The 21,450-nt window shown below is 43.2% G+C and overlaps 1 protein-coding gene across 2 annotated transcripts in view; it reads left to right on the forward strand.

Annotated features, from left to right (window-relative positions):
- COL11A1 (collagen type XI alpha 1 chain) overlaps positions 1 to 21,450 on the forward strand; it is a 700,769-nt gene that overhangs the window by 601,545 nt on the left and 77,774 nt on the right. For both annotated transcript variants that reach the window (XM_030205574.1, XM_030205575.1), the window contains 2 exons: positions 930 to 983; positions 2,664 to 2,717. In XM_030205574.1, coding sequence (XP_030061434.1) covers positions 930 to 983; positions 2,664 to 2,717 — 108 coding nt within the window. The remainder of the gene's footprint in view (positions 1 to 929; positions 984 to 2,663; positions 2,718 to 21,450) is intronic.

Here is a 21,450-nt window from a genome sequence, read left to right on the forward strand (position 1 = left end):
CTAAGCATATTCTGTAATGAACTGAGCCTAAATTCTAAAGCGAGCAGTTCAAAAGGCGTGTGGTCATGGGTGGGGAAATGGCCGTTTCATGTGAATGCCTAAATTTACACTTGTTGTTATAGAATATGGCCCAGTCTGCATAGATCTACACTCAGGGATTTACGCCACATTTTTGTTGGTGTAAATAGAGGTGCGTAGATTTAGATGTTGGGATATCAACTAAGTGTATTCTATATACTGGGCATAAATCTTATAGAATACACTTAGGCGGAAATGTTTTCCATGCAGATATTTTAAGCGCCATATATAGAATCTGGCCCTAAGCGCCCAATATTCAGTGCTATTTAACCGGCCAGGAACGGCTCCTGACTTGTTAAATAGCTTTAAGCCAGCTAAGCGCTAATATTCAGAATGAGATAGCTGGCTATCTTGGCTGAATATTAGCACTTAGCAGGTCTATCTTTGGCCACTATAACTTAGCTGGTCAGCTGATCGATATTGGCTTAACTGTCTATGTTCACAGCAGCCAAAAAAAAAATGGAAATTCAATGCCGATCGCCGGATACTGCCCGGCATTGAATTTCCAGGTTTGCCACAGACTGTGGATGTTAGCCGGGCTGCCTCCTGTGGTCTGGAAATTGGTCCCTAACTGCCTAAGCTATTCAGTGGGCTGACCAGGGGTGGAATCAGGATGGAGTCAGCACTTAACTGGTTAAATGCCAATAGTAAGCCTGTAAATGTTTAAGTTAGCTGGCTAAATAAGACCGCATAAATAGCAATCCTTTCTTTGGTGGTTTAACATAACTGGTTAAGGCTGAATATCGGCACTCAACTGGTGCCAGCTGCATTAGAAGAATAACATCCCAAATGGATTGATTAACAGTTGACAACTTTTAGCAAAAACTTTTGCCCTTTTTTGTCTCACTTAGGGTCAAGATGGTGGTACTGGTGACAAAGGTGAGGATGGTGAACCTGGACAACAAGTGAGTAAATAGCCTCATGTGTGTATATGTGTGTGCATAACAGTTCCCATTAAATGTGTGATAATTGACACCAAGGCTGTAAGGGGTCCTTTTACCAAGCTGCGGTCAAAGGACCCTGCACTAGCGCAGGGGCTGTTTATCACATGCGCCAGGGCCCTTTTTACTGCAGTGGGTAAAAAGCCCCCAGACAAACATGGTCATGCGGTAAGAGAACTCTTACCACGTGGCCATGCAGTGAGGAGCCTTTACCACCACCCATTGAGGTAGCAATAAGGGCTTATACTGTAACCCAACAGGAACCGGGCAGTGCGCGGTGATGCCCAATTACAGCTGGGTAAATGCCGTGCAAGCCATTTCCGTGAATTTTCTTTTTTCCCTGTAAATGGTGCGTGCTTGGGGTGGAACTACTGCCGGTGGCCATGATGAGCCAGCGGTAGTCCCGATTTAGCGTTCAGTAAGCCTGTGTTGGGCTTACCGATGCTTTGTAAAAGCATCCTTAGTATGCAACAGCAACCCACTGCAGTGTTCAGTGATGTTGACTATGACACTTTGCAGCATACTTGTAAGCTATTTGCCAGTAGCTGTAAGGAGCTAATCTTGGGTTTATTAATAACACTTGAAATCTTGTAAACTTTAAATCTTACAAAGTATAGCTAATTATGAAAACCTTTGCTACTATCTTGATTAGAAGTGAGATAAGTCACAGAAGACAGAATAGAAAGAAAAATGAATATCTATTTAGTACAGTGATTTTAGCATTAGGTCCAATAGTTAGCAAATATGAAACTCATTGGGAGTCACCAGTCATTAAATATGCTTCCATAATTACATCAGTCCTTATACTAAGCGATTTGCTGACCACCAGCTGCTTTATCTCCAAATATGCAATGCTGTCATTGAATATTGACACATACACAACCAGACAAAACTTAGCAAGTTAAGGGGCCCTTTTACCAAGTCACGGTAGGGCTACCATGGGCTTGGTATGAGGCAATTCAGCCCTACCGCTGGACTACTGTGGGAACCCTGTGATAGTGCCAACTCCCGCCACACAGCATTTCCAGCTTTGAAAAATTATTTTTAATTTTTTAGTGCCAGGGTCTTACCTGGCGGTAATCACTGCCCAGCTATTTGCCAGGTTAGTAGAGGAGCCCTTACCGCCTCCTAAATAGGGGAGAACCTTCAAACTGTGCAGCCAAGTGGAAAATGTGTGGGTGTTTTTAACTGCCAACTTTGTATCAGTTTTAGACAAAAGTACATATATGAATTTGTACCTACTGTTTGTGTGGGTACCTTTCCCAGGTAAAATTATATGTATGATTTTGGAAATACAGAAGTATGCATGTGTTTCAACCATGCCCCAACCCCATCCCAGATAAGCCTCCATTATGTGCTTGTAAACATATACATGTAATGGCATTAAGCATATAAGTTTCATGAATGTTGGGTGGGCAATTTTCAGAATGTCAGTTTTCACACATGAAATAGGGGTTTATGTGTAAAAATGCCTTTGAAAATTCCTATCTATATGTTTGTGACATATGAAAAAAGTAAAGAGAAGGTGACTCGTCATTATTTTGGCTTAAATAAATCAAGGATGTAGTTATATTAATGAAAGATGATGTATACAAATATCCAATGTCATATTTAATGTTGAAATTGAAATGCCAATGATTTCAGGGTCCTCCTGGTCCTTCTGGGGAAGCTGGTCCACCTGGTCCTCCAGGCAAGAGGGTAAGTTATTTATTAGTGTCTATTTCCATGCTTCTCTAAACTGTTATACATATAAACATACAGATGTAACAAAAAATAAATATGACTTCTAAAAATTGCTAAAGAATATTTGTAGGCCAATTGCAATATATCTGCATTTTATTTCAGACCTAAATCAGGGCTCAGTTACCAGAACATTGCAAACATAGGGTTCTTTTTACTAAACTGCAGTATAAAGTGGTCTTAGCACACCCTTACGTGGTTTTTTATTCTTGCACGTTAAGGCCATTTTTACTGCAGCAGTGAAATGGGCAATTTTCTATTACTCCTATGAATGGCCATATGCTAATGTTGCCCTTAGCAAGAGGCCTTTAAAAAAATATTAGTGTGTGAACTCTTTCCACCATTTTGTAGGCAGTAAGGGCTCACACGCTAATCCTGTGCTAATCAGTTAGCTCACGGTAATGTAGCTGCACTAACTGATTAGGGCAGAAATGCCTATCCTCCGCCCCCCCCCCCCCCCCCACCCTCCCTGACAAAATAAAAAATATTTTAGCATGCAGTTTGCACTTCAAGACCAGGACATTACCGCAGAATGCTGGAGCATGACATGGGGAAGGCTTTTTAAGCTGCAGTAAGTACACACTTGCATTTACCGCAGCTTAGTAAAAGTACCCCATAGGAACTTAGTACTAAACTAAGCCGGATTTCCATCAAGATTTACCAAGTTTTATTTGGTTCAACTGCCTATTAAAACAAAGCAGAGAATAGCAGCAGATGGCTGGTCAGAATCAGCAGTGATCTTTTCATTAAATAAAAAACAGTCAGAAGGCTTTTGAAGGCACAAGTAAAGTGGTATAATGTTTATTCTTAGTTCTATATTTAATGTTATATCACCTTCTACTCAAAAGCTAGGAATGTGTTATAATTCAAGTAAGAGATAATTAACAGCCATGTATCATCGTTTTTTTTAAGTGAAACTCCTAATGGAAATAGAAGTGGATCACATACCAGAGTTGTTTGTTTGTTTCTTTGATCCATTAGGATCCCATTTACTAAGCTGTGTCTATGCTTTAAAATACATTATTACCCGGTTAACACTCCTCTCTTGACCATTAAAGGAATTAATGCAGCTGGTCTGTGAAAATCAGGCAATATGCATGTTTCAAATAATGAACTGCATTTCATGGAAATTAGTGCAACGCATTTCATTAATATGGCCCTCATTAATTTGAATGACACTTGGCAAGTTAACTGCATCTCTTGGATTATAGTTAACTTTCGCTTGGGAGCATCAGCTTCCTAATATGTCAACCAAAGCACTTGAGGAAGCTATTAAAGGTGCCATGCAAAGGGGGAAGAAATCAGAAAGGTTCCCTCACTTACTTGCTGAAATCCTTGATAGCCTATCAGAAGGGGCCGTGTATCCCCTCACCCTGCTTCTCCTGAAGCCAACACGTAAATAAAAGTACCCTAATCCCTGCCCCCCATATTGGAAAAAGAGACTGTGAGCCATGGTAGGCCCTTGTAGAGCCACCTGTCATTTACTTTAAAAGCTAGAATGATCCACTCTGGGGAAGGACAAAAGTCCACACACATAGGATTCTATAGAGAAAATATCCCATGGTGTAGCAGAGACTCTCTCTCTCTCTCTCTCTCTCTCTCTCTCTCTTTCTTTCTCTCTCTCTCTTGCTTTTTCCTTCCAACACTTTATAAACAAGTACAGAACAATTTTTGAACAGTCCATGTTGATATCCATTGGTGTCTTCTTTTTCCCGGTTGCCTTAAACCGGATAAAAACCTATGGAGAAGGAAAACAATCATTAGTGATTGAAAAATTCATTTTGAGTAAGGTGGGTAGGTCCAGATTAATCTCTATAAACCTGGAGGATGTAATGGGGCACTTTGACAAATTGAAGAGTAGCAAATCTCCTGGACTGGATGGTATTCATCCCAGAATATTCATAGAATTGAAAAATTAACATTCGGAACTATTGTTAGTAATATGTAGTTTATCTTTAAAATCGAGCATGATACCAGAAGATTGGAGGGTGGCCAATATAACACCGATTTTTAAAAAAGGTTCCAGAGGAGGTATGGGAAATTATAGACCAGTGAGCCTGACGTCAGTGCTGGGCAAAATGGTAGAGACTATTATAAAGAACAAAATTACAGAGCATATTCAAAAGCATGAAGGGGTGAACAAACACGTGGATAAAGGTGAGCCGGTTGATATTGTGTGCTGTGGGGAGGGCAGGTGAGGACGTCCAAAATGTTTGAAAGAAGGAGTGGCCTAGTGGTTAGAGCACTGGTCTTGCAATCCAGAGGTGACCAGTTCAAATCCCACTGTTGCTACTTGTGATCCAAATTCCAAATAAATAAAGAGGGTGTCAGAGGCATAGCAGGCATGGATGTCCTTCTCACAGAAACATCCAGGCATGGACATCCTTCTCACAAGCATCCACATTTTGGACGGAGGCATATTGAAGGATGTCCTCAACTGCCGTTGAAGGGATGGAGGCATAGAAATATCCAGTGTACTTGAATGTAACTCATCAGCTGCCGTTGCAGGGACGGAGACATAGAAATATCCAGTGTACTTGAATGTAACTCATCAACTGCCGTTGCAGGGATGGAGACATAGAAATATCCAGTGTACTTCAATGTAACTCACCTTGAACTACTACTGAAAAAAGTGTGAGCAAAATCTAAATAAATAAATAGTGAAGGACGTCCTCAACTACCATCTCTGGGACGGAGGCATAGCAAAATAAGTCAGGGGAGGCCATCCCTGATTCCCTACGGTGGTCATCTAGTCATTTAGGGCACATTTTTGTGGCTTGGTCGTAAAAAAAAGGACCAAGTTAAGCCAGCCAAGTGTTCATCAGGGATGTCCTTCTTTTTTGCATTATCGCTTGAGGACGCCCCTCTGTTAGATACGCCCCAGTCCCGCCTTCGCTACGCCTCCAACACGCCCCAGGGAACTTTGGTCATCCCCGCTACAGGAAGCAGTTGGGGACGCCCAAAATCGGCTTACGATTATGCTGATTTGGGTGAACCTGAGAGAAGGACGCCCATCTCCTGATTTGTGTCGGAAAATGGGCGTCCTTCCCTTTTGAAAATAAGCTAGAAAGTCAACATGGATTTAGTGAAGGGAAATCTTGCCTCACCAATCTACTACATTTCTTTGAAGGGGTGAACAAACATGTGGATAAAGGTGAGCTGGTTGATATTGTGTATCTGGATTTTCAGAAGGTGTAGGGTTAAATGGTCGGTATTCTCAATGGAGAAGGGTAGTTAGTGGGGTTCCCCAGGGGTCTGTGCTGGGACCGCTGCTTTTTAACATATTTATAAATGACCTAGAGATGGGAGTATCTAGTGAGGTAATTAAGTTTGCTGATGACACAAAGTTATTCAAAGTCATTAAATTGTGGGAGGATTGTGGAAAAATTACAAGAGAATCTTACGAGACTGGGAGACTGGGCATCTAAATGGCAGATGACTTTTAATGTGAGCAAGTGCAAAGTGATGCATGTGGGAAAGAGGAACCCGAATTATAGGTACATCATGCAAGGTTCCATGTTAGGAGTCACAGACCAAGAAAGGGATCTAGGTGTCGTCATTGATGATACGTTGAAACCTTCTGCTCAGTGTGCTGCTGTGGCTAAGAAAGCAATTAGAATGTTACAGATTATTAGGAAAGGAATGGAAAACAAAAATGAGGATGTTATAATGCCTCTGTATCACACCATGGTGCGACTGCACCTCGAATATTGTGTTCAATTCTGGTCGCCGTATCTCAAAAAAGATGTAGTGGAATTAGAAAAGGTGTAGAGAAGGGTGAAAAAAATGATAAAGGGGATGGGACGACTTCCCTATGAGGAAAGGCTAAAGCAGCTAGGGCTCTTCAGCTTGGAGAAAAGGCGGCTGAGGGGAGATAGAGGTCTATAAAATAATGAGTGGAGTGGAACGGGTAGATGAGAAGTGTCTGTTTACACTTTCCAAAAATACTAGGACTAGAGGGTATGCAATGAAGCTACAATGTAATAAATTTAAAATGAATTGGAGAAACCTTTTCTTCACTCAACGTGTAATTAAACTCTGGAATTCGTTGCCAGAGAATGTGGTAAAGCCGTCCAACCCTTAAAAAAGGGTTGGACAGTTTCCTAAAGAAAAAGTCCATAGACCATTATTAAATAGATTTGGGGAAAATCCACTATTTCTGGGATAAGCAGACCTTTGGACTTTCCCAGTATGGCAATACTTATGTACTTACGAGTCACCAACCAAGAAAGGAATCTAGGTGTCGTCGTTGATGATACGTTGAAACCTTCTGCTCAGCATGCTGTGGCGGCTAAGAAAGGAAATAGAATGTTAGGTATTATTAGGAAAGGAATGGAAAACAAAAGTGAGGATGTTATAATGCCTTTGTATCGCTCCATGGTGCGACCACACCTTGAATATTGTGTTCAATTCTGGTCACCACATCTCAAAAAAGATATTGAGGGGCATAATTGAATGGAAACGTCTATCTCCATGGGCGTTTATCTCCGAGAACGGGTCCGTGAAGGGGCGGACCGAAGCGTATTTTCGAAAAACATGGACGTTTATCTTTTTTTGAGCTGGGCGTTTTTGTTTTTCAGCGATAATGGAAACCGAAAGCGCCCAGCTCAAAAACGAATAACTCCAAGACATTTATTCGTGGGAGGGGCCAGGATTCGTAGTGCACTGGTCCCCCTCACATGCCAGGACACCAACCGGGCACCCTAGGGGGCACTTTAAACAAAAAAAAAACAAGGTAAAATAGCTCCCAGGTGCATAGCACCCTTCCCTTGGGTGTTGAGCCCCCCAAATCCCCCTCAAAACCCACTGCCCACAAGTCTACACCATTACTATAGCCCTAAGGGGTGAAGGGGGGCACCTACATGTGGGTACAGTGGGTTTGGGGGGCGGTTTGGAGGGCTCCCATTTACCAGCACAAGTGTAACAGGTGGGGGGGATGGGCCTGGGTCCACCTGCCTGAAGTCCACTGCACCCCCTAATAACTGCTCCAGTGACCTGCATACTGCTGCCAGGGAGGTGGGTATGACATTTGAGGGTGAAAATAAACAGTTGTAAAACGGCATATTTTGTGGTGGGAGGGGGTTAGTGACCACTGGGGGAGTCAGGGGAGGTCATCCCCGATTCCCTCCAGTGGTCATCTGGTCATTTAGGGCACTTTTTGGTGCCTTATTGGTGGAAAAACAGGGTCCAGGAAAAGTGCCCTAAATTCTCGCTAAAAACGCATATTTTTTTTCCATTATCGGCGAAAGGCGCCCATCTCTGATCGCCCGATCACCACGCCCCAGTTCCGCCTTCACCACGCCTTCGACACGCCCCCATCAACTTTGTCCGCATCCGCGACGGAGTGCAGTTGAAAACGTCCAAATTCGGCTTTCGATTATACCGCTTTATTCGTTTTTGTGAGATAAACGTCTATCTCCCGATTTAGGTCACAATATAGGCGTTTTTCTATTTCGATTATAAGCAGGATAGTGGAATTAGAAAAGGTGCAGAGAAGGGCGGCAAAAATAGTAAAGATAAAGGGGATGAGACAACTTCCCTATGAGGAAAGCCTAAAGCGGCTAGGGCTCTTCAGCTTGGAGAAAAGACGGCTGAAGGGAGATATGATAAAGGTCTATAATATAATGAGTGGAGTGGAATGGGTTGACGTGAATCATTTATTTACTCTTTCCAAACATACTAGGACTAGGGGGCTACAAAGTAGTACATTTAAAACGAATCAGAGAAAACGTTTCTTCATTCAACATGTAATTAAACTCTGGAACTGATTACCAGAGAATGTGGTAAAGGCAGTTAGCATATCGGGGTTTAAAAAAGGGTTGGATGGCTTCCTAAAGGAAAAGTCCATAGACCATTATTAAAATGGACTTGCGGAAACTCCACTGCTTATTTCTGGGATAAGCCGTATAAAATGTTTTGTACTTATTTAGCATCTTGCCAGGTATTTGTGACCTGGACTGGCCACTGTTGGAAACAGGATGTTGGGCTTGATGGACCTTTGGTCTGTCCCAGTATAGCAGTACTTATGAGTCACCGACCAAGAAAGGAATATTGGGTGCTAGACAAACATGTATTTTTGGGCCCACCTACCATGGACTCCTATTTATTTATTTTCTCTTACCCCCTCTAGAATTATTCCATTTCCCTGCCCCCAGATATTCATTTATGGCCTTCCGCCCACTCCTCCACCACACTTTTCTCTTTTCCAGAAGAAGAAGAAAAAAGTGTAGCATCTAGAGCAGTTATGGGTATGGCAACTGTAATAGTATATGAGTGAACACGGAGAATTGGCAAGCTAATGTTTTGAATGGAGTGGCTGGCTTAATGATTAGTGCTGGAGAGTGGCCAAGTTACCCAATCCCAGGAGGGATATTTTGGGACCCTTTTAATAAGTTCTGTTAAACAACTAGGTTGGTGTACCTCACAGTAGCTATTAGCACAGACCCACAGTTAGCAGGTACTGAACTAAATTCTATATATGGCACCTCAAAAATTGGTGCTGAAAAACAATACACCTAGTTGTACTTTATAGAATACCCCTACATTTCTGTGCAGATTATAGAATACGCCAAGCACCTGTCTACATGACAAAATTTAGTCGCAGGCAGTTGTGCCAAGTAAAACTTAGTGTAAATGCCGATGTTTAAATTAGTCATGGACCAGATGTATTCTATAACAACATGCATAGATTTTTGAAACACCCATGACCTGCCCATTCTGTGATCATGGCCATGCCCCCTTTTCAAATTTACGTGCATCACATTACAGAATATGCTTAGACAGTTGTGTGCGTAATTTCTAATTAATGCCAATTAATGTAATTTCTAATTAATGCCAATTAGTATCAATTGCTTGTTAAGTGGCAATTATCAGTACTGATTGACTTGTTAACTAATTAAGTTGCACATCCAAATCCAGAATATGACCGAATTTGCATGCACAATTTAAGTCATGCTATATAGAATCCTGGGGACTGTGTGTAAAAATGCCAGTGCAGTAAAAGACTCAAGCTTGCTGCTTACCACAGGTAGGGGCAGGTCATGGGCAATAATATGGAAGTGACCACAAAGAGCCAGCATGGCCGTTTTGAAACTCAGAGCTATATGGAGTGGGAGCAGAGGAGGACTGCTCCCACCCCATGCTACTGTACTACCAGAGAGCCCCCAAATGAGTCCTGGAGAGGGTCAGACTATGCTGGTGGGGAGGACATGTGCTTAGGGAGTTCTTCTTAGGGGGAGAGTCAGCTCACAAGGAGTTGTGTTCACAGGGGAACTGTCCAAGGTGGTGGATACTGAAGTGCTAGGAAAGACTAAGAGGAGTTAGATGGGAGATCAGAAGGGGTTGCAATCACCTCCTCTGCCCTCTCTCTCTCTCTCTCTCTCTCTCTCTTGTTTTGTTTTTTTTTACTTTGAGCACTATGGCCAGTGTTCCATGCCTAGGCAGTTAGTGCAGATGCATCTATCTGCCTGGGCATGGAAGCATATAAGCATTTATCATGTAAACTTTGTACTTTAGTAAAATGGACCCTTTTGGCCAGTCCCGGATTGCAGAAAACCCTATCCTGATGCATGTAGCATTGATTTCAATGAGTAGAATCAGAGACTATCAATGAAACACTGAGGGGAATAGCTACTAATATGAGTTAAGAGAATAATGCATGATTTGTGCTCCATAACTCATTAAACAGCAAATTTGTGCACTTTTATCATAATGCACATTAGTTTAAGGTTCTGTGGTTGGTATAGTAATGAGATTTAAAGCATGCAAATGCATGCAACACATCTCATTATTAGGCAAATCCAATAATGCAGTTTGTATTAAACTCCACAACGCGCATTATTCCTGGAAAATAATGCCAGATGAAAGTTTGTGTTTTCTATAAGAGGACATCATAAAGGGGCTGGTGCTATCAACAAGGCATGTGGTCTGGGTGTCTCACCTCTCCCAGCAAAGAACCCAACTCCAACCCCCCATCCGCCAAAGATACAGAAGGCCTAAAGAACCCAACCCTAAACCCTCCCCCCCCTCCAGAAGAGCACAGAAGGGTTAAAAGAATTAATTAGCTCATACATGCAATAACTGGAAATATCTTTGCTTTGGTGCTACATTGAAGTAAAAAATATATCTGCTATGTATAATAAACTGTGGAAGGTAGTATATAAAAAATTAGGTGATATGACAATTACCGTTGTCTTTGTCTTCCTTTCATTTGCCTTCTTCCCCATCACCAGGAATCTGTCTCTATCCTACTTCTCACACTACACTATATCAGAAGCCATCATTATTCTCCATTACTTTTTGCACCTGGTTGCTTAAGTTATTTTGGTGATACAATTAAACCACCATACCTATCCATGAACTACCACTACAAAGAGCTCATTTCCAGAACTTAAATAAAAATTAGCTTTACAGGAATACTTTTATAGGGGTAAAGGCAGGAATGTCAACCATAAAGCTCACAAGGTATTTCTGGCTTGCTGAGTCTCTCATGTGGCTTGCTGATCATCCACTCTGCTGGGTATCAGAAGAAGGAGGAAACAATGACTGCAGTGATCCAAGTCATGAATGCCTTCCTCATCAGTACTTCCAAACTGCACTGAAGAATACAATTCTATGAAAATAAATATATAAGACAAAAATGGCATATTCTAACCAAGTAATACATCATAAGTACAATTTATCACAGTTAACAAACTATTAATATAGTTAGAAAATACTATCTTCAACAAACCACAAGCAAACTGTATCAACCTTACTTTGCCTACAATATCTTCAGTGCAAGACTTCTTTATAGTGAACCAATGATCTGTTTTTAAGACAGGGAGAGTAGACAATTTGTAATGGTTCCAGCAAAGAAGGTAAAAATAAAAATCTGTAGCACCATCAGAACCTCTTAGTTTATCCTCCGCACTGCCCCTCATCCATCCACCGTGTGTTTGCATGCCCCCTTGACTCAGTCTTGACCTTTACTCAAGGTCAGGTCAGATGGATTGCCAGTTGGATAGATGCTTATAGAGGCCACTAGAGGAGCACTAGATGACCCTGAAACCCAGCAGTGACCCTCCCCCCCTGTGGTGGTCAGCATGGATGTATAGCATACTCAACTGCTGGCCTTATGACCTCTGATCATGGGTGTCTATCCCCTTGGGAGTCTGTGTGAGTGGGCTATCTGTACATGAGCATCCCAGTTAATCATGTTGTCCATGCACATAGCACAGCATCACCCATTTATGGTTGCCATTAACATGAATGATATTTTATAGTTCTAGTCTACACTAATAAGTTAAATAAATCATTTTAACTAAGTTATTGTTTTCAAAATATGTTATCTTTGTGTTATAAATATAGAAGCAAATGTGCATTTCAATGCTATATTTTCTGTGGACCGTGAATTGATCATATCGTTCCACTACATTGTGTCTGAAAAATCTCACAGGGCCATATGTTATCACTGTCATTAATCAGGACCTGTAAACTAACAATACCATCACAAAACTGTGCTGGAGTCATCAATTTTTAGGTCTGCCTCAGTTTTTACATCTTTTAGAATAAATTACATCTTTAAGCTGAAGGCTGTTTAACAAAATGCAGTAAATTGGTCTGTTTAATAGGCTTGGATAAACTGACATGCTTAATAGTTTCTTGGCTTTTTTTTTCTTTTTTTGCCTGTAACACAATCAGCTCTCTTAGCTCCATCAGATAGAAACAAATCTATAATGGTATAAATGATCACTGTAACTTAGTGATCCGATTACTAAAGCTGCAGTTTGGCTTCATTTTGCGATCATCAATTTGTATGTATGTTATATACCAAATTACAACTTCCTACTTAAAAGCAGTTTACATTGAGCACCTAATTAAAAGCCGACTTAATTTATGTGACTTTATTTAGATAAAATCATGACAAAAATAGTAAAATACAAACACCTACAAGTTTAATCTTTGCAGCTTTATGTTGTATATCTACATATGATCATTGATATGGAATCCAATTTCTCATTAAGGAACTCTCACCAACTTGGCTCTGCTTAATACAACCCCTCTTTATTATTTTAAAGTAATTTAACAAGATATTCTAAATAGCCTCCAGGAGTATCCTCAAAAACATCATTATGTAATGTATACCATCTCCTAGCTCAGTAGCTTTTATGTTTAAATCCTCTTTATTATTTTCACATACATCATACAACGTTCTGATCATGTTAAACACACAACCAAAAACAAGAAACTCCCCCTCCCCCAACCTTTTATTCCTTACCAATCCAGACAAAAACACTACTCCATGACGAAGCTAAACTCTAGTTAAGAAGTTTACTTCATGCTACTGGCTGAAGGGTAGTCCAAAAGTGTTCCCAAATCCTCTGAAACTTTTTACCTTCTTCAGAAGAAATGTCCTTAACACCACAGCGTTCCATTTTTAAGAGTTCAATCATTTGTGTGCGCCATATTCTAATTGATGGGGAATATGTTTGTTTCCAGCACAACAATATCGCCTTCTTCCCCATCAAGATAGCTTTTTGCATGAACAACTTAAAACCTGGAGGTAATGGCTTCCCATATTGGCACACAACAAAAAGTATCAGCGGGTGTACTCCCACTCTGCGTTTCCAGTAGATGTGCGTTATGCCTAGTACTTGTGTTCAAAATTGTTTGATTGCAGGGCACATCCAAAACATGTGTCCCAGAGTTGCTAGTTCTTGTGAACACTTAGGAAAGGCCCCAGTGGAGCCTATCGCTGCCCTATAAGGTCTTCTCGGAGAGATATATAGACACAACACAAACTTATACTGTAACTCCCAGTAACACAAGAAGGGCAAATGCCACTGCAGGCTTAAAACATGCTGTCTAAACTGCTCCTCTACCAAGTCTGCCTACAATTCCTCCGCCCACATCCATGCTATCTTCTTGAAGTCCAGGTCCTCTGTCGTGTCTTTTAGGTACCTATGATGAAATCTCAGTGGAATTGCATTATTACATCCTAAAGTAAGTGCAGTGTTCAAAGTGTCCTGAATGTCTTCACTTAAGTTAATCCAGCCCAAAGAGGAGACATAATGACGTAGATGTAAGTATGCAAGCCAATCTGTAGACAACTGTGCAAACGTGCTTTTTAATTCCGCAAAGTCCTTCATTTTCCCCTCTTCAGTAAAGTTGGATCAAGTATTTTAGTCCTGCTCTCTCCCAGCACACAAACACCGGGGAATCTGTGCCTGCCGGGAAATCTGGATTCTGGTTGATTGCCAAGTATGGCATGGCGGCTGATGAAAAACCATGCCTTCTACAAAGCCACCTCCATACTGCCCTTGCTGAGAGCATAAGTGGATTGTGAGACAGCGCTGGGTCCGACCTCCCTGGGATTGTGTGTAAAAGCCAGCAGAGATGTGCTGTAGATGAAAGTGCTGATTCCACAGGAGTAACTGAAAAGGTGCACATCCCTGTCAACCAGTCCCTCATATGTCTCATGGAACATGCTACAGTCAAGTATCTTACATTTAACAGTCCCAACCCCCCTTGTTCCTTAGGTTTCTGCAGAGTTGATATGGGAAGTTTGGGTGCCCACCCCTCCATAAAAAGCCCTGAAGCGCCTTGTTCAATGCTCGCTCATCTCGCTGCTTCAGAAACAGCGGCAGCATTTGGACCAAATATAGCCAGCGGAGAGCCAACATGATATTGAACAATGAGATTCATCCCATCAGGGAGAGAGGACAGGTGCCCCAGAGACCCAACATATGTTTTGTCTCTGTCAGCAGAGGGAGTACATTCTGTTCATACAATTTTGGTAGCTCTGTATGTATAGTTACCCTCAAATATGTAATTTGCCATTCAGCCCACTGTAAGAGGAACCGCCCCACCCACTTCTGCCGAATCTCCTGCATCAGAGGGAGGGCCAACAATTTGGTCAAGTTTAGTTGAAACCCTGAAAGAACCCCGTAGACTCTTATGGTCTGTAAAAAATGTGGGCGTAACCGCTGAGGCTCGTCTAGAAGCAAAAGGAGATCATCTGCATATGCCAGGACCTTCAATGTACGGTCACACAAACACACTCCCTTCACCTATTTATTTGCCCTTATCTTACTCAAAAGTGGCTCCAAAGAAAGGAGAAACAACAGCGGGGACAGCGGGCATCCCTGGCGAGTTCCACGTCCTATGGAAAACTGCTCCGTTCTCACTCCATTCACCAACAGTGCTGCCTGTGGCTCGGAATACAATGCCAATACTGCCTGCAGAAACCAGCCCTGCAACCCCACCCATCTCAATGTTGCAAACAAAAAGGGCCACCACACCCTATCAAAAGCCCTTTCTGCATCTAGGCTTGCCACCATGTAAGAGGCCACTGTAGCTCTCCCCTGTAACATAGCTACTATTAATTTATGCACATTGAGCACTGATTGGCATTTTCTAACAAACCCAACCTGGTCCTCCACTATTAGTTGGGGCATCAGCGGGGCCAACCATTCCACCAGGATTGTGGACAACAATTTAATATCCATATTAATCAGTGATATTGGGCGGTATGAGCCAGGCTGTGTCTGCTCCCTCCTCGGTTTAGGTATGAGGCTTATAAGCGCTGTGTTGGCATGTCGGGGGAACCCCCCCTCCCCAACCACCATAGTGTAATAGTCTATTAGGGGCCCTACAACCCGATTTTGTAATATTTTGAAAAATTTGTTCGTGTATCCATCTGGACCTGGGGCGGAGAAGAGCTTTAAGGCCTTAATGACACGTTGTACCTCTTTGGCTGTGATATGTTGGTTAAGGGACTCTAACGCCTCCTCAGGTAGACGAGGCATACCCGAAGCCTGGAGATAATTATATATATTGGTCTCTGCTTCCTTAGTGAAAGCTCCCGGTGTATATAAAGTTGCAAAATGTGGCCTAAAGATCTCTGCAATGTCTTCTAATTTGGTAGAGAGGACTCCAGATTGGCTGCAGAGGGCTGAGATGAAATGTGGTCTCCTTGCTCTTTTGACTATCCTCGCTAGCAGCCCCCCTGCTCTTTCCCCATGCTTATAGAATTTATACTTGCAGTAAATCAACATTCTTGATGTTCTCTTGTGGAGTAAACTGTTAAGGGCTGCCCTCGTTGCCGTCAAGGTGTCGTATACGGACGGTGTGGGGTATCTGGTGTATCTACATTTGAGTGCCCGCAGCTTATTTTCCAAATCTATTATCCCCTGTGTGATGCGGCGATTTCGACCACTAACATAGGCGATTATGTCTCCTCTTAGCACCACCTTACCCGTAGACTAAAACAACAGCGGGTTCTCCATATGCTGGTGGTTCGAGGAGACAAACTCCAGCCATTTAGTCTGTAAGTATTAAGTGAACTCTTCTGAGGAGAACAAATATGCGTGGAACCGCAAGCCCGAAGCATGCTGAAAATAGCTGGCAGCTGCTATATCAACCCAAACCAGCGCTTGACCTGAGATTTCCTCTGGCCCTATTGTGTCAGAAAGTACCTGTGAAAATAGTCCCTGTGCTAGCAGTATATAGTCTAAGCGCGATTGAGTTCTATGTGCTCGGGAGATGTGAGTAAATTCTTTGTGCTCCTGATGTAACAACCGCCACGGACCCACTAGCCCCATTGCTGTGCAAAATAGCTCTTGCTCCGAAGGGGGTAGCTCTGCCTGCATTTGTTGGGAACCCATCCGGTCTATAGTTGGGTCTATCATTGAATTCATGTCCCCTGCTATGATTACTGGCAGCTGTGGGTATTTCTGGCACTGAGCCAATAACTATGCGTATAAGGTCTTATTGGGCCCCACTGGCACATACACCGCCACCAGCACCACCTCCCATCCCTGTAAATTAAGTTGAAGCCCCGCATATCTACCCTCCGAATCCCTAAATTGTAATTTAGCTTGACAAGCTAATGATTTATGCAATAAAATTGCCACTCCTCCTCTGCGACCCTCTGCTAGGGATTCGAAAACCTCTCCCACCCATTGGCGTTGCAACTTCCCATGCTCCTCTGAGGAAAGCCTCGTCTCCTGCAGGCAGGCAATATCGGTGTTGTGCCTTTTCAGGGCTGACAGTATTTTTGCTCTCTTAATTGGGGAAGTAATTCCACAGACATTCCACGAGACTACCCGTATGGAACGCCCTGAGAGCCTAGCCAGTGTCTCTAAAGAAAAGGTGCAGTAAAATGCCTATCCACTGTATCAGCCCCAGGGCACCCAGCCTCCTCCCAGGGAACTTCCAAAGCAGTATTCTAACTACTTTTAGCTCTGCTCTGCTATAATCAGATGATTCCATCTCTCGGTTTGACTTCTATTGTCACTCACATCCAATCTTCCCCCATGGAGTATTGTGTTGTGCACTGTTCTAAGCCCTTTCCCTTTTCTCAGCCCTCCCTCCCCTCCCACCCCCCTTCCCCAACTCTGACCCCCTTAAGATCCCTTACAAAAATCCATTTCGCCATCGAGATGGATATCAGAGTCATGTCTAATGCCTGAGGCCCCTCTCCCCCACTTGATACAGAACATTCAAACTGAACCATTGAGTAACCAGTTATTATTATTATTATTATTATTAGCATTTGTATAGTGCTACCAGACACACGCAGTGCTGAACACCTGATACAAAGAGACAGTCCCTGCTCAAAAGTGCTTACAATCTAAATAAGACAGACAGACAAGACAGTTACGGGTGAAGGAAGTAATGGGAGCTAAAAAGCAGCAGTGAAAAGGTGAGTTTTCAGCATAGATTTGAAAACAGGTAGAGATGGAGCTAGACGTATAGGTCCAGGAAGTCTATTCCAGGCATAAGGCGCCGCAAGAGAAAAGGAGCGAAGCCTGGAGTTAGCAGTGGAGGAGAAGGGGCGGTTAACTATTTTCACATACTCTTCGCCCTGCTGGCCGTGGGGGCGGTGTTGGACTACTTCTCTCTCCCTCCTCCAGATTTCAACCCCTTCTTCCACCTCAATCTCACTGTTTTTCCTCCTTTGAAGTCCACTCTATCCGCCTTTTCTCTCCTCTGCCTCTTCGAATAGCGGTCATTTATCGTCCCCCTGATAAGTCCCTTTCATCCTTTCTCAGTGACTTTGACGCCTGGCTTGCCTTCTTCCATGATCCTTCCTCCCCCTCTCTCATCCTTGGTGACTTTAATATTCCTGCTAATGATCCTTCCAACTCTTATATTTCCAAGTTACTCGCTTTAACGTCCTCCTTTAATCGCCAACTATGCTCCACCTCCCCCACTCATCAAAATGGTCACTGTCTTGATCTCATCTTCTCCTCCAACTGTTCACTCTCTAGTTTCCTTGCCTCTGATCTTCCCTCCTCTGATCACCATCTTATAACCTTCACACTTAAATCTCCTCCCTCCCAGTCCCGTCCTATCTTATCTAATTTATCTAGGAATCTTCACGATATTGACCCTTCATCTCTATCCTCCCATGTTTCAAACCTCCTCTCTACTGTGGCACCATCCACGTCTGTCAATGAGGCTGTTTCTTCTTACAACAATACTCTATCCTCTGCCTTAGACACTCTTGCACCTTTGATGACCCACCCTGTAAGGCGTACAAAACCCCAACCTTGGCTGACTTCTAATATCCGCTACCTATGTTCCTGTACCCGCTCCACCGAATGCCTCTGGCGGAAATCTCGAGCCCTTGCTGATTTCTTACTCTTTAAGTTCATGCTGACCTCCTTCCAATCTGCTCTTTTACGTGCCAAACAGGATTATTATATCCAACTGACCAACTCTCTTGGCTCTAATCCTCGACTTCTCTTCACCACATTGAACTCTCTCCTCAACGTGCCCCCTCCCCCAACTCCCCCTTCATTATCTCCTCAGACCCTTGCTGAATTCTTTCACAACAAGGTTCAAAAGATAAACCTTGCTTTCTCTACCTCACCACCTCTCCCACCACTAGTCCGTTCCCCTCTCTCTCCTTCCCCTCATTCCCTTTCCTCCTTTCCTGAAGTTACTATTGAGGAAACTACACTTCTCCTTTCTTCCTCAAAATGTACCACCTGTTCCTCTGATCCCATTCCCACCCACCTTCTTAATGCTATCTCTCCTGCTCTTATTCCTCTTATCTGTCACATTCTCAACCTCTCACTTTCCACTGTGACTGTCCCTGCTGCCTTTAAACATGCTGTGGTCACACCTCTCCTTAAGAAACCTTCACTTGACCCTACTTGTCCTTCTAATTACCTCCCTTTTCTCTCCAAATTACTTGAGCATGCTGTACACCACCGCTGCCTTGATTTTCTCTCCTCACATGCTATTCTTGACCCACTACAATCTGGTTTTCGCCTTCTCCACTCAACCGAAACTGCGCCTACTAAAGTCTCCAATGACCTATTACTTGCTAAATCCAGAGGTCAATATTCCATCCTCATTCTTCTTGATCTTTCCGCTGCTTTTGACACTGTCGATCACAGCATACTTCTCGATACCCTGTCCTCACTTGGATTCCAGGGCTCTGTCCTTTCCTGGTTTTCTTCCTACCTCTCCCTCTGCACCTTTAGTGTTCACTCTGGTGGATCCTCTTCTACTTCTATCCCTCTGCCTGTTGGCGTACCTCAGGGTTCTGTTCTTGGTCCCCTCCTCTTTTCTATCTACACTTCTTCCCTTGGTTCATTAATCTCATCCCATGGCTTTTCCTACCATCTCTATGCTGATGACTCCCAAATCTACCTTTCTACCCCTGATATCTCATCTTGCATCCAAACCAAAGTCTCAGCGTGCTTGTCTGACATTGCTGTTTGGATGTCTCAACGCCACCTGAAATTAAATATGACCAAAACCGAGCTTCTCATTTTCCCCCCAAACCCACCTCCCAGCTCCCCCCGTTTTCTATTTCTGTTGATGGCTCTCTCATTCTCCCTATCTCCTCTGCTCAAAACCTTGGGGTCATCTTTGACTCTTCTCTCTCCTTCTCTGCTCATATCCAGCAGATCGCCAAGACCTGTCGTTTCTTTGTTTACAACATCCGTAAAATCCGCCCCTTTCTTTCCGAGCACTCTACCAAAACCTTCATCCACACCCTTGTCACCTCTCATTTAGACTACTGCAATCTGCTTCTTGCTGGCCTCCCACTTAGTCACCTCTCCCCTCTCCAGTCGGTTCAAAACTCTGCTGCCCGTCTCATCTTCCGCCAGGGTCGCTTTACTCATACTACCCCTCTCCTCAAGACCCTTCACTGGCTCCCTATCCATTTTCGCATCCTGTTCAAACTTCTTCTACTAACCTATAAATGTACTCACTCTGCTGCTCCCCAGTATCTCTCCACACTCGTCCTTCCCTACACCCCTTCCCGTGCACTCCGCTCCATGGATAAATCCTTCTTATCTGTTCCCTTCTCCACTACTGCCAACTCCAGACTTCGTGCCTTCTGTCTCGCTGCACCCTACACCTGGAATAAACTTCCTGAGCCCCTACGTCTTGCCCCATCCTTGGCCACCTTTAAATCTAGACTGAAAGCCCACCTCTTTAACATTGCTTTTGACTCGTAACCACTCGCCTCCACCTACCCTCCTCTCTTCCTTCCCGTTCACATTAATTGATTTGATTTGATTACTTTATTTATTTTTTGTCTATTAGATTGTAAGCTCTTTGAGCAGGGACTGTCTTTCTTCTATGTTTGTGCAGCGCTGCGTACACCTTGTAGCGCTATAGAAATGCTAAATAGTAGTAGTAGCAGTAAGGGGGATGACAAGAGAGATTTGTCCAGTGAGCGGAGTTCACGGGGAGGAATGTAGGGAGAGATGAGAGTGAAGAGGTAATGGGGGGCTGCAGAGTGGATACATTTAAAGGTCAGTTTGAGAAGTTCAGTCTATCTAGCATTAAGATAAACATATCATATCTCAGATACCTTTGTCATTGCAATATCACACAGTCCACAGTATTACAGGTTGATGGAAGTTTTAGCACAGTTCTCTTTCATCAGGTTCCCCACATATTCCCGCGCTGACTCGATGGTGATCAGAGACTGCCAATGATTGTTTTGCTGTACTTTGAGGACTGCGGGATAAAGCAGCAAGAATTTTATGTTATGTTCATGTAGCTTCCTGCAAAGTGGTGTAAATTGCTTGCGGTGCTCCTGCAGAGACAGCAAGTAATCTTGAAAAATATGAATTGTATTGCTATTGTATTTGAGCAAATCTCTTTTTAATCTGTATCCTCTTAGAATCTCCACTTTGTGAATGTAGTTATGAACCTTGACTAGAACCGCTTGCAGGGCTCATCAGCCATCTTGAGCCCGTCCCACGCGGTGCGCCCGCTGAAGGCACAAAGGCCCCAAGTGGTCAGACAGTGCAAATTCTGTGGTCAGCCATTTCTCCAGGATCGATGACAAGGCTCTGTCTCCTACTGATTCTGGTAAACCAATAATCCGAAGATTAGCTCAGCGTGATCTATTTTCCAAATAAGTACATAAGTACATAAGTAATGCCATACTGGGAAAAGACCAAGGGTCCATCGAGCCCAGCATCCTATCCACGACAGCGGCCAATCCAGGCCAAGGGCACCTGGCAAGCTTCCCAAACGTACAAACATTCTATACATGTTATTCCTGGAATTTTGGATTTTTCCAAGTCCGTTTAGTAGCGGTTTATGGACTTGTCCTTTAGGAAACCGTCCAACCCCTTTTTAAACTCTGCTAAGCTAACCGCCTTCACCACTTTCTCCGGCAACGAATTCCAGAGTTTAATTACACGTTGGGTGAAGAAAAATGTTCTCC

This window comes from Microcaecilia unicolor, chromosome 6 (genome assembly GCF_901765095.1).
Source record: "Microcaecilia unicolor chromosome 6, aMicUni1.1, whole genome shotgun sequence".
NCBI classification, from domain to species: domain Eukaryota; kingdom Metazoa; phylum Chordata; class Amphibia; order Gymnophiona; family Siphonopidae; genus Microcaecilia; species Microcaecilia unicolor.